Source organism: Amaranthus tricolor, chromosome 13 (assembly GCF_026212465.1).
Source record: "Amaranthus tricolor cultivar Red isolate AtriRed21 chromosome 13, ASM2621246v1, whole genome shotgun sequence".
NCBI classification, from domain to species: Eukaryota; Viridiplantae; Streptophyta; class Magnoliopsida; order Caryophyllales; family Amaranthaceae; genus Amaranthus; species Amaranthus tricolor.
The window spans coordinates 9,006,884-9,027,096 of NC_080059.1; the positions used below are offsets into that span (position 1 = coordinate 9,006,884).

A 20,213-nucleotide genomic window follows, 5' to 3' on the forward strand; every position below is an offset into this window, starting at 1 on the left:
ATGATCCCTTGATAATTGCTCATTTAAGTGTCATTGTTAAGCAAGTCTTTAAATGTGCTTGATTTCTAATTTAATCTCATTAACGAGAATGATGAAAGAAGGTTTATTGAGATAGACTCCCTCCATTTAAAACTCATAAAAAAATGATTCAAAGGAGTAAACTCAAAACGGTGTAGTACTTGTACTTTTTTTGTCAAAATGTAATTTGTATTAGTACATGTTATTTTAATTATAAATGTGGTCTTATGTTTTCTAATAGGAAAATTCCCTGATAAACCAAATTAATTGTTTAGAACACAAATGTCACCAAGCTTTGCTATCTATTTTCCCATAAGATTGAAAAGCAGTGCACCAGCACCCTCCTCGGTCTTGGCTATAATGTTCGATTGAAAAGGGCAATTGAAACACGATCTAATTCAAACAAAGTCGACTACCCGTACGAAATGTTGACAGTTCTCATGAGTCTCACATCCATTTTGCTGAACCAAATGTCGTTTCGTATGGTGATGATGAAGGTAAGATGCTTGTATTATCTAATCACCCAACAGATTAAGTAAGCCTGTTCGCAATCTTGTCCTGCGACACAGCCTCTTTGTGACGCTCACCACCGCACTTGAGGCAGGTAACGTTTCTTCTAAAGTTCAAGAAATCACACCTATCAAAGGAAAGCAACATTATATAACATCAACATCATATATTTATGGATCTGAAGTAGTGTAACATGATTCGCTGGCTAATTCGCGATTCGCTCAAATTTGCCCGAGAATAGCCCAAGACCGACCATGATTCGCTTATTCCAATTCGCAATTCGGGAGGAGATTAGCGAATCATGTGACATTGATCTGAAGAATAGGGTTTCTTCCTTAAAGGCGAATAGATCTAGAGAAGCTTACTTGGTGCACTCCCATTCCCCGGGATTGAGTTCCCTTGGTGGTCGTGGATCTTTGCAACGAAAACAATTCCTTCTGCTAGCAAAGTTTACGATTCCACACCTGTTGCAACAAATTAAAAGCGCAAGTGAGTTTGAAATGGTAACAGAAAAAATGTTGAACACAGGGAGGGATCTAACACTACATACGCTCCAACAAATAACAAGCGTTGTCCATTCTACCATGAGGATCCAGAAAAATACTTTTGTATAGCATGTTAAAGATATGGCAACTTACTGGATGCACTTCCAATCACCTTTCTTCATCTCAACATCGACATTAACCCACTTGGGGTTCTGCTCGTTGCACTTTCGGCAGTGAGAGTTTCTTTGAAAATTCACGAAACCACACCTGCAAACCAATCCAAGAAACTTCAGATTCAAATCATTAACATATAAAAGTTTGTATGAAAAACTAATAACAATGGCTAGACCTAATACTGTTAACGGGAGTATTATGGTGTCTGTCTCAGTGTACGTTCATATTAAACATAACCGAATTTCCCAATCCCAATGGAGATGGGATACCAAGGCCCCTCTAGTGAAAGATTGTTGCAAGGACTAACACATGGAAGAACAAAATGATGATCATGTTCAAGTTCAACAGTTTAAAGAATTGCACATTTAAGTCCAAAAGTGGTATACACCCTCATTCCTCAAATTTTATCTCCCTCAATAGCCAGCCTGTTTTCAAAATAGATATTTTAGCCACAGATATTAAATCCTTGGTACTTTGATCATCTATGTATTTATCTAGTTGTTAATCATGGATTGATAAAACGTCTTACCAAAAATATGATCGATACAAGGCTAAGAATGTGCTACTACGAAATTGGTAGGAATAGGACAAACCAAATACATCCTTGATCTCAAACTCCAATATATATGGAGTACATGAGATACGCATTGACTCTTGAATGCTATAGAGTGATCGCAGCTCTCAGGAGCACAATCTGCAGTTCCTTTAGCTATGCACATATGTTCTCTCAATATACATAATTATTTTTCTACTGTTCTTTTTATTATACAATAATTAGTTATATGGTACTTTAATATGCATAATTATTTATTTTTCAAATCTGCATGTTCTATTTGTGATAAATCGATGGTGTTTTTCTATACCTGCATGTTCTATTTGTGAAACATCTGTCTTTTTTCATATAGATCAAAAGCATATTTTGATCTCTGCACAAAATGTGCACTCCATAAAGATCATACCAATGTATTCCTCACAATGACATGTGTTTGCAAGAAATACATTTATGATAAAGTAAACTCCATCAATTAAATGAACAGCAATGAGCAAAGAATAGATAAAAACGATGACTATGCTTGATCAACAAGTAATACGATTACTTATCCAGGATAGTAAATGGATCTTAAATCAGTTGGCTAAGTTTACTGCATGTACTCAGTTTCAAGTGTGTTTGATCAATCAACTTCCTTTTGTCGCAAAAGAAATCTGATCGACCAAACTTTTCTAAATGAAATTGCATTTCAATCAATTTTCTTCAGATGGCAACATGGCCAAAAATAATGAAAAGGATGATGTAATTGTAAATTGATAATTTGATATCCTGTTTTATGTTTATCATGGATACATATAAAAACTAAGTGTATGTTATTCTAGCAGCTCATTTAGTCTAGTCAGAACGCTTGGGAAATGTTTTAAATCATTTTTTGAATGTATTATGTATGTTAATTAGTGATGGAAATCTCATCATCTAGCGTTAACTAGTAGACTGTCTAAACTACATCTAATGTGATATAGTGATCCAGGCTCAGTTTCAAAATAAAAAAAAATAAAATTAAATAAATAAATAAACAAAACTGAAAGGGTAGCTGACTCTAAAGCTACATTTGCCAAGAATCCCCTTTGAACATTGATTGCAGATGTGATATAAGGTATAAACTCAACTTCCATTATTTTGGTGGGGCCAAAGAATAGTTCTTTGGCTTCTAAAATTATAATGGACTAAAGTAAAATGGTTCATTAAATCATGTGCACTTCTTATTTAAATGAAATTGCACATGACGTTTGCTACCAAGGGTCAATCGGAAATAAGCTTTTTGTTAATTATCATTAACAAGGATAAGGTTGCATACATCCGACCCTCCCAAACCCCACCCTAGGTGGGAACCACTTAATGACATTGAGGATTTGGGGTAATGAAACGTTGTTATTGTTGACACATATTGATTCATAAACAAATACCTTCAATATCTGGTGAAACCAAAGATATTGTAGGCAAAGAAAACTCAAGAGGACTTACTTAAGACAATTCCAATCTCTTTTATTCATTTGAACATCACGAGGCACTGAAGCATTAATATGATGAGCAGATTGTTCCTTCTTATGATCAAGCTTTTCAGAAGACTTGAGAGGAGCAAGACCTATAGATGCTTCAGTCAAGTTAATCAACAAACTCAAAACTCTCCTTGAAGCTGATACAGCCTGCATAATGCTAGGAGCACTCAGTGCACTCTCTGCTCCAGATATAAGCATTGGGTCTAGTGCATATGCCAACAAGAGACGCATAAGGTCCACCATTCTGGCACCTCCTTCAGAATCCCCAAGCATCAAATAAGCTCGGTCACAAGATCCTTGAAGACTACAAATGTCACATACCTGCAAGTCAAACTTTTTTTTAAGGATATATGCTTGGCTAATTGAAGTAATGCAATCAGATGCAATGTAAATGAACAAGATCAAAAAATTAGGTCAAACAAAAGAAATTCTTATGCCCTACAAATGCCAACTCTTACATACATGGTAACAAATTGTTGATTGTTGCTCCCATCTAACCATCATTCCAAACTAGGGATGGTAGGTGAGCATAATTTAATATATGCTACACGTGACTATAGGTGTAAAAAGTCATATCCGCCATGGGTAACGAGTAAGTGGTAGATGTAAGGGCTTAGTTCCCCGATGATATCCCCCCTCCCCACATTTGCCCATCACCCACCTGTTCTTTTCATACTCACAATATATTATTTAGTTGTTGACGTTACTAATTTAGCTTTGAACATTCTTGATCAATTTTTCAGACTGTTTTGGATTAGTTGATCAGATCTTCTTATAGATAGTGCATAGGTGCATACTAATTGTGGTGGGTATGCCCAATTGGACAGTGGGTATGGAGGTGCTTTAAGGATATACCCATTTGAGCAAGCATTGGCATGACAGTTTTATCCACTATGGGTGTTTGGGGGATGAATAGGAGGTGAGTATGGGAATGGGAAAAGGGTAACCAAACCACCCAACCAGTTGCCATTTCTATTCCAGATGTCGATTCACATGCCATCCAAAAGCCTCACCATTTACTATTTAGTAAATGATATAACAGAAAAAGGGCATAAAACAAAGAGACATGAGTAAGGAGCTATGAATTAGAATACCTCTCCCACATTAGACCTATAACTCATCGATCAAGATTGAAGGCAACAATGTAAGATGTAAACATGAAAGCAAGTGGGAATCATCACCAATCCTATACAAGAAGAGAACTCAACGAAGAAATTATCATTTTAAGATATGGAAACTTCTACATTACAAATTCTATATCTAAACCTACATCTAATAGATATCAATGTTAAAAAGCCCAACTGCTGGCCCTTTAGGTTTTGAAGATGACAAAACTTAATTAAATGTAAACAAGTTTATTTTAGAGATTGTTGCAGGTCAATATCCGGTCCGGAGTAGGATCGTTGATAGTACCTAAAAACTTGGTCTAAGAACTTTGTAAGTGTCTGAGATATCCAAGAAGGTGAAGATTGTTGTAGGATGTCAAACTGTAGATAGAAGGTCTACTGTTCCTAAGCTGATAGTCTAATAGTTCTTATTGATAAGTTAGAGACAGTGCATTGTTCCCAAGATTCAAGTCTGAAAGTTCAGCGTCAACTAAGAAATTCTAAAGAAAAAAGATTTTTGTTTTTCTAGTTGATTGTATGGGTAAATTTAGTTAGTTGCATAATTAAATTGGAAGTTAATTGGCAAAAAGAAGTTAAATATAATTAACCTAGTAACCGTAACTACCTAAAGTAGTGGAGAAAAAATCTCCTATTTTTTCTCCACTTAATAAGGCTTGTTTTAATAGGTTTTTGTTTTGAAAAATTCAATGACTTATTTAGTAATAGGAAAACCGTAGCTTATTACTTGCAAAAACATTTTACCCATTCCTCCTTTATTTTAGGATCTAGGAGTGAAGTGGGTAGTTACTCTTTCCAAAATGCTACGTGATTATTTCTTTTATATAAAAGGATTTTAATTACCGATTATTTTGTGTATTAAGAGACTTACATTGCTTTTCATTGCCAATTAACTTAGTAAGATTTCTTGTGCAACTAAATTATTTTTATCCTTAGGTTTTGTATTTTGTAAAGGGTTTTGAGAGAAATCTTGTAACTAGACTTGGGGAAGTCTAGGGGTGAGAGAGAGCTTCATAGAGGAAGCTTGAGCTTCATAGGGAAGCATGAGAGATATCGAGTTTAGAGAGAAACTCAAGGTGGCCTAGTTGAATGTTTTATGTAATTGTAAGGAATTGCCTAAAACATAGTGAAGTATAGAAATCCCGAGGGTCGTGGTTTTTCCTTCTATTTAGGCCTAGAAGGTTTCCACGTAAAAATTTGTTTGTCTCTTACAAAGTTTGAGTTACAAGTTCAAGTTTCAATTCCGCGAAATAAGGAAAAAACGCTTAAACTAATTCAAACAACAATTCACCCCCTCTTGTTGTCTCTAAACGAATCTACACCAACATGGCTCTTCTTATGCACTAGTTAACTTAAAAAAAAATCTAAGATCAATATTGCATCCAAATCAAATATTCCATTGTAAAAAGAATTCTACTATACCTAAGAAGCCTTGCTTTTAAACATACGTTTAAAGGAAAAAGAAGGTAAAAAAAGAAGGTAAAAAAAGAAGAGAGCGACGTGGTGTGTAAAGTTGTAAATTATCATGTCTTATTAGTTTAGACCATATATTGTTAAACGCTAAAATATATATATATATATATATATATATATATATATATATATATATTCTTTAGACCTAGCACTTCATTTATGTTAGGGCTAAAATTTAATCCCACAAAATAAAAAAGGGAAAAATAGCCTATTCCATACTTGTTGATTAGTGACTCAATGAACAACTCTTGGGTGTTCAACAGTGGCTTAGTGTTGCATCACATGCATTTTTGTTGCATCGTATGCATTGGTGAACGAGGGAGCTTGGTGCTATACTTAGTGTCGCATATGGAAGAATTGGTGATGCCTATGTGTAGATGCCTAGATGGTGTTGGCTGATGCATTGGAATGCTCGAGCCGTCGAGCAAGCTATGGGAATTTGGCAACATTCTAAATGTTGGAGATCAATCTACTCGAGTGATCAGACAAGCAATGGCTTGGTCAAAGTGAGCATTAGACAAACATCTCATTGGTTGTAGGGAACATCAAGCTCGACACGTGGATGCATGCTTGACCAATCCCTCTGCTTGGGCGAACACTCAATTTCAGCACAATACCCCATGTGACTTCATGTGCTTGGACGGGTTCAATTCACGCGTTTTGAGAATTAAACCTAATTCAATTCTTGCAGTATAAATACCTAAAAGCCTCATTTTAATAGCAATGACTAATGAAAACAATAACCTCATAGCGGTGATGATTATCTTTTTTTATCACTGAATCGAGTGAAAATCCAACGAACAATGGATCCTTGATTAAGGTTGTTCTTATCATATCAGACCCAATAGACATTGGTTCTCTACTTAGAAGTAGTGCTAACGAGTCCTAAACCAACCCAAGCCACAAGAGAAAGAACACTGAAAACACAAGTTTGTGTAATTGAACACCATAATCATAAAGTGTACGTAAGTGCTCGCTCAATATTGCTTCACAATTTGCAAATGTCTTCCACCCTTCCTCTTTTGCTTCCAAACAACAAATAATCCTCTTTACCTCAATTAAGTCAAACAAAATAACTCTTCCTTACTTTAATAGTTGCAATGCTAATTTATGGCTTGCAAAATGAGAATAAAAAAAATTATGCTTCATAGAACAAAAATGCCTTGTTACTTAGGTGAGAAGATGAGCCCCACTTCAATCCAAACACCATAAATATCAAGGACAAGAAGAGAAAAAATACCACTTAAGAAAATGTTGCAACTATCAAAAAATCATACATAGCAAGTTTGAACTCAAACACCTCTCACATATAAGATTTACGAGCCTTATACGATGCCTTTTTTCATCAAAAGCATTTTATTAATTGATTGAAACCTTTCAAAAATGCTAATACCCAAGATTATTGGTTTGAAAAAATAATAATAAAAGGCAAGTGAAAAGCACATCGACAAGAAAGTCACTCCCTTTATGAACATTTTGATACGGAAGTTTTAAGACACCTAACTCAAAAAGAAAGAATGAGTTAATTATCGCCACCTATTATGTGTTCCAGTCTACTCCCATCATTATATTGACACAACACACATGATATGGAAGTCTTACAAAGGCTAACAGTATAAACGAAATTCCCTATTATATTATGGAACATGTAGGAATAAGGCATCATATATAAATGGTTACATGTCTACATCCAATAAATAATTCTACTTACACTTTTCTCCTCTAATCCCACATAGACTCTCAGTCGTTTAGCTGAATTAATTATTTTGCGTTGAATCTTAGGACATCCACCCTTTACCAAACACTGAATATCCTCTTTTGAAAATGACCTGCATAAGTAAATTCAAGATGAGATTGCCAAGGAAAACAAGATAGTTTAGTGAATGTATATTATAAAGCCGAATGGCCAAAAAATCATTCTAGAAAAGAGAAGATTAGAGTGCTCTTTCTCATGTGCTTATATTAATGATCTCTTTGATATTCTAAAAAATTTCGCTACAAAATCAATCAACACTAAAATTGGGAAGGCATGTGGGTAGAAAAGGATTTAAAGAAATGACCTCGTGAGGTGGTGTGCAGGTATTGGTACCATTGCTCATGAGTGGTGTATTTGAGAGTAAATTCACCCCATACCCTCTTTCCTCACAACAGAAATTGCCCATACACATGATACCATATTGATTTTCGAACATTCAATAGAAATGAAAGAGAGTAAATCCATTCTTGCAACTTATTAATGAGAGACAAGTCCAAGTACTCTACATACTAAGCACAAACTAGAAAATAAATGACTAAATATTTTCACAATTTATTCTAGATTTGTAGGGAGGGAATATAATGTCTTGAATCAGGTCAATTTAGGAATATGACAAGGGGAGTTGTGACTAGTGAGTAGTGAGTATGGAACATGGTTGGAAATGGGGTATATGGAAGCAATAAAAAATTATAAAAGAAATTTTACAAGAAACAACCACTGTTTTTGCGAGAAAGTACCATCTGACAACTTTTTGTATGAAACTACTTATTATGAAAAAAGAGTCGCTACCACAAAACTGCTAGACAGAATCCATTTTCAGTTAACATTGACTTGTAGTAGCTTGTGTTTGGTACTTTTGGAGATCTCTCATCCTTATTGTTGTATTTTGCACCATTAATATAATTCTTCTTATCAAAAAAAGGTAAACATTCTATCTCAATTGCACAATTAAGCTTTTCTCTACCAAAGATTGTATGGCAAAGGAGAAAATAAAGTGGCAACACACGTATTTAATCCGTTAACTTTGTTAGGTAAAATTTATAAGCCTTCCCAGGACTATACTAGCTCTTACGTTGAGGGAACACAAACTTCATCAAGACATTTAATTAGTCCATCTCATACTTATCCCTGATATATTATGCTCTGTCCGATGGAGTGTTGGACGTAATCAGAAATTTAGCTTATATCAAATGTAAAGTCTCAACAATTAAAGGTGGCTTGAGGCGGAGTCGACTTCACCAAATGTTTGAGTTTCCAACTACACTATCCCTTAAGCGCGTCTAAAAGGAGCTTTGTGCACAGTGGCAAAACTTAGGTAGGGCGTAGGGAGCGCCCCCCAATCTTCTTTTGCCAATATTATTTATAAATAATGAAACGTTATAAATTCAAGTAAAAGTGGTTAGTTTATTGGTAAAGCTATGGTCATAATAACAAAGAGGTTACAAGACCAAATCATACCCTTTCAAATTTTGTATAGTAAATTTTCGCCCCTTAAACATTTGGCTTAAGTTTTAACCTATTTGGATCATCTTCTTTCTTTTTTTCAGCTACAAAATCCAATTAGCTTATTTATTAATTGTCAAATCAATTACAAATGGGTTATTATTGAAGAACACACCATGAAAATGTATAAACAACATCTCAGTTTATAATCAACCACCATTAAGACATTCAACCATCAAAACCTCATGCATTCACTCTTCCTACTAATCTCAACATTCATCTAATTACAAAGTACCTTCCAAAAGCAAAAGCATAATAACGAAGTTAAACGAATAAACACCGCAAACCAACATCCTCAACATACTAATTCCAAAAAGGGCATTCATCAATAATATTGTATGTAGCATACAACAACTAAAAATACTTCAACTCTTACTAATAGAAAAGAAAGAAAAACCTGAAAAGGTCGTAGCGGTCGCGAGCAAAGCTGAGACAAGGGTCCTTCAAGAGCGTAATTTCGCCATAACTAATTTGACAATCGGCAGATTGAGGGAAATAACCATGAGATTTCAAACGGTCAATGAAGGTCACCCATTCTGGCCATGGATGATGATTGGTATTAGGAGTTTCATACTTTGTTTCTGCTGAAGCATTGAGTGATGAAGCGTAGAGTCGCAAGGGTAAGGTATGAGGAAATGGCGGCTTAGGTTTTGCTGAAAAACGAAGAATGGAGAGAGACGAAAGAGGTGAGTGCAACAATGGAGCTCGGATTATCATCTCTTTTACTGCTATCGGCTACGCCTACTGTTTTCCGACGCCCATAATTTAAGGGTTGAGTCTCGCAAAATATCATGGATAATATCATTGGAAAAAAAATAAAAATGTCCGAAGAGCTAGTCTCTTCTTGCAGACACCGTATCTTTGACAAACTATTTCAAACACAGGCTCATTGAAGATTATGTGTGCTTATTGTATTCTAATGCTTACATATCATATGGTTAATGCCTACTTTTAATATCTTAAATATTTACTTACATCATTTTTAATATCTATTTACAATATTTTTTAAAAATATAATGGGTCAGTCCAATTAGAGACGGTCTCTTCGTCTCTCACAAGAATTTGGGATGTCCCAAATGCTCCATTTGTTTTTATTGGTTCTTTCCATTTATTTTGTTCGCGAATTCTAATTCAAACTTAAAAGTAAATAATTTTATATTTAAAATTCTAAAAAAAATTGTTATTTAGAAAGTATATGTTGAGTCAAATTTATTTAAATCTCACACGAATATATTTTTTCATATAGATCAATGAGAAATCATACTTAACGGTTTTAACTAAAATTTGTAATTCAATTTGATAAGAACATATGAAAACGGTGGGAGTATATCTTTTGGTTTTTATTGTTGATGTTTGAACTACTTTGTAAAAAGACATTATCTGCCAATTTGGTAGTCGGTATTATATGGTGGTAATATTATAGAAAGTTAGTGTAATTTTATTAAGAATATCTATTGACAAGTTTGATGGACATGATTGCTCTACCTCAAAAATCACACATTTTCACAAAATTTATTCCAATGCATTATTATTTGAAAATATATTATTAGGTGGTAATAGAAAATTATGAACAAAAAAACATTTTTATGATCAAAATTTCATTACCATGAAAATGACATGGTACATATTATGAATATTTACACTACAAATTAGTCTCATTAAAACCGTTAGTACAATAACCAAATGGACCATAATGAATTATATTGTTGCTATTTGTTGATGTAATCATTTTAGTTTTCAAAAAAACTTAGACGAGACGGTCTCATAATGAGAACGTCAATTTGGGCCGGCCCAATTCGCACGTGTAATAAAATCATACGCTTTCCCTCGTTTGTTTCATTTTTTGGGCATTTATTAATTTTGACCTTAAAGGTATCAATTTCAACGTAACGTAAAACTGTTGCGTTTTCCTCCACCAACGGCAGCGACTGCCTTGCATGGTTGCACCGCCACCAATTTTGGTCCTCCACCACCCTAACCACTTGTCTCCTCACCCTTTTTCTCTTGTTTAACCTTTGTAAGTCATCTCATCTTTCCCATTGATTTTTTTTCTTGTTTCTAATTGGAATTTTATCAAGTTTTTGTGATGATTTTGTATTATTTTTATTGAATTTTATTATGGGTAGTAGTTAAGGGAGTTGTCTTTGAACATGGATTGGTTAGGGTTTGATATAAAGATAAAATTATTAATGGTTTGTGCTTTTATACTACCTTTTGTGGTGTGGTGATTATTTGAATAACCTTACAAGTTGTGTTAAAACTTAGTTGGTTGATTATTGTTGTGATAATTAGTAATGATTATGATTGTAGTTGACTATGAAAGTGGTTTTTGGTTGATAATTGGGAAAAATAGTTGTTAATTGTTGTTATTTGATTATTGTTAATTATAAATACTTTTGTTAGGTTATTGAAGATATAAATGCATAATTTTAGTTAGGTCATGATTATGATTTCAACTTATTGTTGATGGTTGCTAAAGCTACCTGTTGTGATGTTTTGATTGTAGTTTTCTAGCTTTGGAGAATGTAGCGATCGATATCGCGATTCTATAACATAAAAAAAAATTTGTCGTTATCGCTATGTTAGTATTATATTAACATCGCAAAGACTTAGGTTTAACTTTTTATTTTAAAGGTAATGTGAACCGATGTAACTCAAATTGTGTTTACGAAAAGGGAACGCTTCACATAATAGTTTATTCTTAAATTGATGGAAAGACCTATATTGTTGTTTAATTAATGATTATGATTTGTGTTGAATGAGATGTGCGTGTGCTAGAGTAATTGGAAACTTACCGTGATCGGATAATAGTAATTTCTTTGGCATTTAGTTGGCATGACAGAGTAGATATGGACTTATTAGTTCTACTCCTAACTTATATAGGTGCCCATTTCATAAAAGGAAGGTAGAACTTTAGTTGGGTGATTTTTATGACTTTGGTCGTGCGGTGATGCTTACAGGTACATACACGCAGTAACTAACCCTTATATGCGATTTCCCATAAGATATTATTGTTTATTGTAATAATACGTATTGTATCGAAACTATTAGGTGCTAGTGAGTAAACTTTATATAAATAACTATCGACTATGAATTCCTTGAGCTTAGAAGAGTTTAGAGAATAAGAGTGTTAGTAGAAGGCAGAGACCATCCCCTTATTTACTTAAGAATTAGATTATATCTTACTTGGAGTTAGAATGACTCCTTTATAGGTGAATTTCAATTTTTTTTTTAGCTGCTCAGTGGGTTTTGGCGTTCTGCTATCCTAGGGCACTCATAAATAGTAGAAAGTGGGAGTTATTCCCACTTGATAAAGCATTAGATAATGATGAGTTGGCGTGACTCAACTGGATTATGTCTAGTTGATTTAGCAGTCCCCTAGGTAAGATCTGACGGGATCACTGTATAGGGGGTATGAGAATACTTTTGTCATTAAGCGTCGGGTGGCTGATACCGCCCCTTGACCGAGGTGTTACCATGCGGGCTTTGCAAACCCTAATATGGTGGCCTCTTCACTGGATTAGTACGCTAGTGTGTTAGTTTTTCCCGAAGGTAGGACCTGAAAGGGTCAGTTGAAGGGGGTATGAGCTCATACTTTGCCATGGGCACCGGGTGGCCGATAACGCCCATGGTTGTGTCACTATGCCATGAATAGAGAAAAGGATTCACTACTCTTGAATAATCTTCGAGGGATTAGAAGTTCTGAAAGCAAATCGTGGAGTAAATAGGAGGTGTTAGGTACAGGAGTAAAACCCTTATTGTCGTCCAATGTTATTGTTCTATTCACTTGTTCTGTGGTTCTAGCTACCATAAATTCGTTGATTATTGAAGTGTACTATTTTTTGTTTACATTGGAACCACGATTCATGCTTAGCATGTCGACCCGAAGATTAGGCGATGATCATTCCGCCATGATATTTTATTATAGGGCCGATGGTGCCTCTTCGTTATTATGATTTATTGATCATTATTTGTTTAGTGCGTCCAACTTTAGGGGCAGATGCTGCCGAAATTTTTTCGCACAATCTTGTATGAGAGTTTTCTAATCCCTTTTTATTAAATCATTCAAACTTTAACCTTTTTCTTTCTTTATTCATTTTAAATAAAATTATTTATATCTTTTTTTTTATGTAACACCCGAATTTCCTCCGTTCTCTTGCGGTTTTCGTTCCAAATAAAGGGTCAGAAATTTAAAGGGTGTTACAAAGAGTAATATCACTATTATTGATCGATGATTAAAGAGTACACGTACTCTTATATTCCATTAGAACTATCATGTTGCATTGAATAAGAGTACTTGTATTATGTAGTATAATGTTTTAACACTATTATTGATAATGTTATTGACCATTCATTTGTTATTTGAAATTTATTTATAGAATGATAAAATAACATCATTTTATTAACTTCGTTCTCAAATTATGAAACACAACCATTTGTAGGTAGAAATTGATCAGGTTAATGTCAAAATTGATCACTTATCGGTCAAAATTTAAAATTTTTATTTTAATTGATCTGTTTAAAGTTTACTTTAAATTGAAATTGATACTTGTTGGAGTTTTGGTGTAACTTTGAGTGCACCAATGGTGTATGATGAGGATGATGATGTGTGTATGTGTGTGTATGATGATGTGGGAGTCATAATGGACTTTCTGATGAGCCGCTCGACCCACACTATGGCATGCTCGACCGAGTCAGTTGGCTCGACAGATCAGTGAGCATTCTGATCTGCTGCTCGACTGGAATTCAAGCCGCTCGACCAAGGCAATTTCGCTCGACCGGTCGAGCGAGGGTCTAGAATGCACTCTGTTTTCTTGCGCGATAAGTTTTACGGGAATGTTTTAATGTGGACCTTTGCCCAATCATTTGTATACAACTTTTACTATAAATAGGAGTATCATACATTCACTCCAATGTTGATGAAAACCCTAGCCAAACACAAACCCATCTTCTTTTATCTCCTCCAAGTGTAATGCTTCCTTGTAAGAGTTTTTGACAACTCCATTGTTTCTTGATAATCAAGCAAGCTAACCACCACCGAGGAAGTAGCCCACATTGGGGTGAATCTCGTAAATCTTGTGTCTTTGTTTTTGCTTTTTTTCTTATTGTTTCTCATTGCTTATTATTGCAGTGTTGTTTCATTGCATTGAATACCCTTGCCATTGGTTTTGGGTGTTTTCTAGGGATAAAGTTTGAAACTTTAGACCCTAGTGTGATTGTTTTTCAATACCTTTAAATTCAAAATTGATATATTTAAGATTAAAATTGATACATTTAATATCAAAATTGAAAAATGCCTAGAAAATGAAAAAAACGAGAGAAAAAGTGTGAGATTATTACACGCACGAATTGGGTTGGCCCAATTTACGGTCTCATTATGAGGTCGTCTCGTTCAAGACCAACTGTTTATTTTTTTTTTAAAAAAAGTTGCTCTGACCATTCTGCTTGTACCCTATTTCTTTGGTAACACAAAAAAATTTTGTTTTCTGTAAAAAGGAAGAAGAAATAGAGGAGGAATCGAGGATTCAATGAGAAAGTTAAAGGTTTAATGCCAAAATGACATAGTAATTTGTATACAATCAATTACTTGTATAAACAAATTTATTTAAAAGATCTATGCAAATATTAGATTTAAATACAAGAATCATTTATAAATTATACTTGGTCGCAAAATTTAGGTTACTTATTATTTATATCCACAGAGTTCAATCATTAGGAGTTAGCGTCACTATAAATCAAAAAGTGTAACAATTGTAATTATATCACGAGATTTTGATAACCAGTGTTTTACATGACTTACTGAGCTGATTTCTTTTACCTTTCACTTTATTTATTTACTTTTGACCATCACAATTAATCCAACCTACTAAAGTTAGCTCATCTTCTTCTCATCACTTCTCAATTTTCATCATTCTCTCTTTAAAAAATCACTCACCTCATGTCTTCAATCTCAACAAGGAAGTTATAGATTTAATGTTAAAATGACTTAGTAATTTGTATTGAATTAATTACTTTGAAAAAATATTATTTAAAAGATTTAGTTATGCAAATATTAGATTTATTACAATGATCATTATGAATTAGAGATGCATAAATCAAATCATTTATTATTTATACTCACACAGTTCAATATTATTATGTGCTAGAGTCACTAAAACTCAAAAAGTGCAACAATTGTATTCATATCACCAGATTTCTATTACCAATGTTTTAAATGACCATTTAAACAGATTTTTTTTACCTTTGACTCTCTTATTAACATTTGACCATCACACTTAACTCAACCTACTTAAGCCAACTTAACTAATCTTATTCTCATCACCTCCTCATTCTCATTCTTTCTCCAATCTTCAAACCTGACAATGACAACTCCACTCTTGTTATTTTGTCTTCAATGAAATTAATGATAGAGTAATATATTTTTGATAGAATAATATATTTTGAATATTGTATAATTAATATTAGGAAAATTTGCTTAAAATAATCCTAACTATCACTCATTGGCCAGAAATAATCCCAACTATCACTTATTTTTAAACAATTCCAGCTATCACCATAGTTTGTTCATAGCATACCCCTCCATCTTACTACCGATGTAACAAGTAAAAATGTTTTTAATTTCTTTTTCCTTTTTTTGTTCTTTTATAGTCTATAATTCATGTGCTCAGGAACTTTCCCCATTAATTCCCTTTATAATTTCACACCTAGTTCCTTTCATAGTTCCAAATCTGACCCCCAAAATCAATTTCTAACCCTAAAAATCCAATCTTTTGAAGCAAAAAAATCAATCAAAGCACAGAAGATCAATTAAAGCTGTTGGATTGAGGTTTTTCAATGATATGTTCGTTTTTCCTTTTTAATTTGTTTGCAATTAGGTTAATTTTTATGTTAAATCAGTTATTTTTGATTGATTTTTATGTTGTTTTTTTCCTTTTGTTTGGTTTAGGATAGTGCTCTTGATAAGTACGCTGCTAAGTTATGGTTTTGGGGTAAATTCAAATAGACAAACAATGGCTTAGATTATGTTGGCGGTCAATGTTGTACCATATCAATTGACCCAGACCCGATTTCTTGGTTTGATTTAGATGATTTAGTAGCGAATAAGGTTGAAGTTAAATAAGGTTGAAGGTTGATTTAGATGATTTAGTAGCGAATAATGTTGATGTAACATCTCTGAATTTCCAGCCCCTTAAACGAAACCAAAACTGCAAAGGACAGGAGGAAATTCGAGTGTTATATAAAAAGAAAAAGGAAAAGAATTTAGATAAATGTTAAAGGTAAACTTTAAAGAGGTGAGTGAAAATTTCGGCAACATCTGCCCTAAAACTGTGAGCCTTTGTAGAAAAACAAAAGTTATTTAGAATCTAATAAAGTAAAGGCATCAACGGCCTATCAAAACTATATCACGGCGGAATGATTTATCGCCGGCTTCTCAAATCAACATGCCAAGCATGGATCGTGGTTCCGGTGTCAACGCTTGCATTTTAAACCGACTTGACTCTTTAAAGCCATACAAATTATAAACTACGCAGCTAACAAATTTAAATGCAAAGAAACTACATGTAGCGTCAAAAACAAATATAACATTGCACGCTTCAAGGTTCTCACTCATTCCCCCCGTACGGAATGCATAGAAGCTCCATCACCTGTAATGTCTATCTATGATGTCCCTGCTGCTCAACGTAAGATCATAGACCAACGCGTCATAGCAGGGCCATCAAAGATGAGCCATCAACAAAGAAAACAAACAGTACATGTCAGTAACTAACATCATATCATAATAAGGCATAATTAGTATCAATAAAGTATGTCATAATAGGAGGGTGATTTCACAACACTCCAAGTGCCAATCACAACCACTAAACATCACTTCCTACTTCTCACTATCATTTCTATCTTCTTCACTTCTTTTCGACTTCATAACTTCTCGATATCACTTGAACCAAGAGCTTAACCACTTTCAAATATCTATATATATGTGACTAGAGGCCACCATATTGGGGTTTGCAAGACCCACATGGCAACACCTCAACCAAAGGGGGCGATGACGGGCCATACCAGCGCCCAATGATAAAGTATGATTATACCCCCGTACAGCGACCATATACAGATGATCCTACCTTCGGGAACTAATGTCACTGGGTTACCAAACCAGTGGAGCCAACATACCTAAACGTATGTGACTAGAGGCCACCATATTGGGGTTTGCAAGACCCACATGGCAACACCTCAACCAAGAGCAGTGACAGGCCATACCGGCGCCCAATGGTAAAGTATGAACATACCCCCGTACAATGACCATATATAGATGGTCCTACCTCTGGGAACTAAACCCACTGGGGTACCCTAACCAGGGGAGCCACAATAATCGAACAAATCTGTTATCTCATCAATAAGGGATTCATTCCCATTACAACCAACAACTTTCTTACTCCATCACTAAGGGACTCCTTCCCATTCATAAAACATAAATCAACCACATTAATAAGGGGATCATTCCCTATTCAACTAACATAAATCAATCTCAATAACAAGGGAGTCATTTCCATTCAAACTAACGTAAGTCAAACTCATCAATAAGAAATCCATTCACTATTCAAACTAACAATAAACAATATCATTAATAATAGACTCGCTCCCTTTTCAAACAAATAATAACCAATTCAATAACATGGAATCAAATCATTCCTATTCAAAATAGCAATAACCAATCTTATCAATAAGGAACCCATTCACTATTCCAACTAACAATAATCAAATCTCATTAATAAGGGAATCTCTCCCATTCTAAATCATCATCGTCATTAGCATACTTGAATCGTTTTCTATCGGTAAACTTGAAAATCATATAATTAATAACTTCGATATTTCATTCGACGATAATTCACAGATAGTGTACAACATATGCTTTAAAACAATTCAATATCGATAAATATACAATGCAAGATGCATGTAAGGGTTAATTACTGCGTGTACGTACCTGTAAGCGTCACTGCACGACTAAAAGTCACAAAAATCACCCAATTAAAGTTCTACTTTCCTCTTATGAAATGAGCACCTATATAAGTTATGAGTAGAACTAATAAGTCCACTTATCTACTTTGTCATACCAACTAAATGTCAAAGTAACCACTATCATCCATATAAGATAATTTTCCAATTACTTTAGCATACACACATCTCATTCACTACAAGTCGCAATCACTAGCTCAACAATAACATAAGTCTTTCCATCAATTTAAGAGAAAAAGGATCGTGTGAATCGTTCCTTTACATCAACCAAATTTGAGTTATATCGATCCACATTACTTTAAGATAACATAGCAATTCACACTTAAATCTTACAATGTTAATGTAGTGCTAATATGACGACAATGACGAATCTTAAGGTTATCACATCGCAATATCATTTATTGTATTCTCCAAGGTTAGAAAGAATGATAATCAAGACATCGTAACAAGTAACTTCAATAATTCTCAACAAGTTGACACTATGTTCATAGCCTTACTAATTTTATTTGTTTATAACTTTGATAACCTAACAAGAGTACTTGTAATCAACATTAATAATTTAGGCCAATTAAAATTACCATGCCTAACAAAAATCCCACATTCAACACGAATGAAGTTGCTCATGTATTAAGACACCATCAAAATAGCATACAACCATTATTTTCATTCATACTTCAAACTCTAAGTCATAAATATGTTCAATTCATCAAACACACTCTTACGCACAAAAAGATTCAATGAAAATAATACAAAGTTCAACACTTTTCATTCATATTTCTAAAACCCAATTCATAAGTACATTCAAATCGTCAATCCAATTCTTACCCATAACAAGATTCAATGACAATCATACAAAATCAACACCAAACTCATAAACTTAAGAAAATCCCAATTAAAACTAGAGAATTAATTAGAGAATAGAAGAGATGGCTTACAAAGAGTGAGACTAAGAAGTGATGGTCCTTATGGTGGTGGCTCACGTGTGTGGTGGTGGGCCACAATTGGTGGTCCTGTGGGCAACCTCCACGGCTGGAGGAGGAAAAACGCAGCAGAGCTGCTCTTAGGAGGGCCTACAGACGCCTGCTGCTAGAGTAGGGTGAACGGGGCTGCTTCTGGTGGTGCCGTGGTGGCAATGGGCTGCTGCTGGCCGCTAGTTTCTGGTGAGGGGAGGGGGGCGTGAGGAAGAGAGAGAAAAGAGGGATGGGAGTGACGGCTACCCTTTGAACATTTAGGGTTTTCATGGCATTTTATCCTTCTTCTTCTTATTATTATTATTATTATTATTATGTTTATTTATTTATTTATTTATCTTTATCTAGATTCATTTTCTTGCGAGACCTAACTACGGGATTCACCTTCATGTGCTCACACATTTTAATAAAATAATCATTTTGTTTCGAACCACTTTATTTAGAAATCCTAACTATATATATATATATATATATATATATATATATATATATATATATATATATATATATATATATGTTAGCATTTTAATTCGTGTATGAAAGAAATTTCTTAAAACTAATTCAAAAATAATTTAATATAATTATAAAATCTTCAAAAGTTATTAAAATATTAAATAATTACGTCATTAAAATCTTGGGGTGTTACAGTTGAAGTTAAATAAGGTTGAAAAGGGTAAACATTGATGAGAGTGTAATGGAAATGGCAAGGATGAGAGAAAACTTAGAAAGATGATGTTCGAATTTCGAAGAGAAAGCATAATTTTAAATTTTATTTTTTAGGGTTTTAAGGTTCATCAATGGAGGGAGGAGTAATGGGGAAGAAGAAGAAGCATTTAAATAGAAGGAAGGAGCAGGAAGACACCTACAATATAATTTTAACCGGTAATAAGAGGGAGGGGTGTGATCATATGCTATGAATAAACTGTAGTGATAGTTGAGATTGTTAAAAAATAAGTGATAGTTGAGATTGTTAAAAAATAAGTGATAGTTGAGATTGTTAAAAAATAAGTGATAGTTGGAATTATTTTAAGCAAATTTTCTTAATATAATTGTGTAGAATATCATATAATTATTTAGTTTCTTATTTTCTATAGTGTTACATAATATAAACAATATTCATCTGATGAGAATTAACAAG

General features: G+C 33.9%; 1 protein-coding gene and 1 long non-coding RNA gene across 2 annotated transcripts; both read right to left on the bottom strand.

Moving 5' to 3' along the window:
* Positions 1-157: 157 nt before the first annotated feature.
* LOC130798238 (zinc finger protein VAR3, chloroplastic) lies at positions 158-9,951 on the bottom strand. Its single transcript, XM_057661149.1, has 6 exons — positions 9,490-9,951; positions 7,545-7,662; positions 3,202-3,557; positions 1,167-1,280; positions 894-992; positions 158-655 (listed from the first exon to the last, which is right to left on the bottom strand). Exons 1-6 carry the CDS (start codon positions 9,807-9,809, stop codon positions 550-552), a joined length of 1,113 nt encoding a protein of 370 aa, XP_057517132.1. The 5' UTR covers positions 9,810-9,951; the 3' UTR covers positions 158-549.
* A 6,509-nt stretch (positions 9,952-16,460) lies between these two features.
* LOC130797653 (uncharacterized) lies at positions 16,461-19,346 on the bottom strand. Its single transcript, XR_009038921.1, has 3 exons — positions 19,040-19,346; positions 18,073-18,150; positions 16,461-16,765 (listed from the first exon to the last, which is right to left on the bottom strand). It is a non-coding gene; the product is annotated as an uncharacterized LOC130797653 (long non-coding RNA).
* Between the last annotated feature and the right edge of the window lie 867 nt (positions 19,347-20,213).

Excerpts from the sequence above, each read along its gene's own strand:
- LOC130798238 (XM_057661149.1), bottom strand. The coding sequence starts at position 9,809 with ATGATAATCCGAGCTCCATTGTTGCACTCACCTCTTTCGTCTCTCTCC. Across the intron at positions 7,663-9,489 it reads GACCGCTACGACCTTTTCAG|GTCATTTTCAAAAGAGGATA; the intron begins GTTTTTCTTTCT and ends TTACTTATGCAG. Across the intron at positions 656-893 it reads GGGGAATGGGAGTGCACCAA|GTGTGATTTCTTGAACTTTA; the intron begins GTAAGCTTCTCT and ends TTCCTTTGATAG.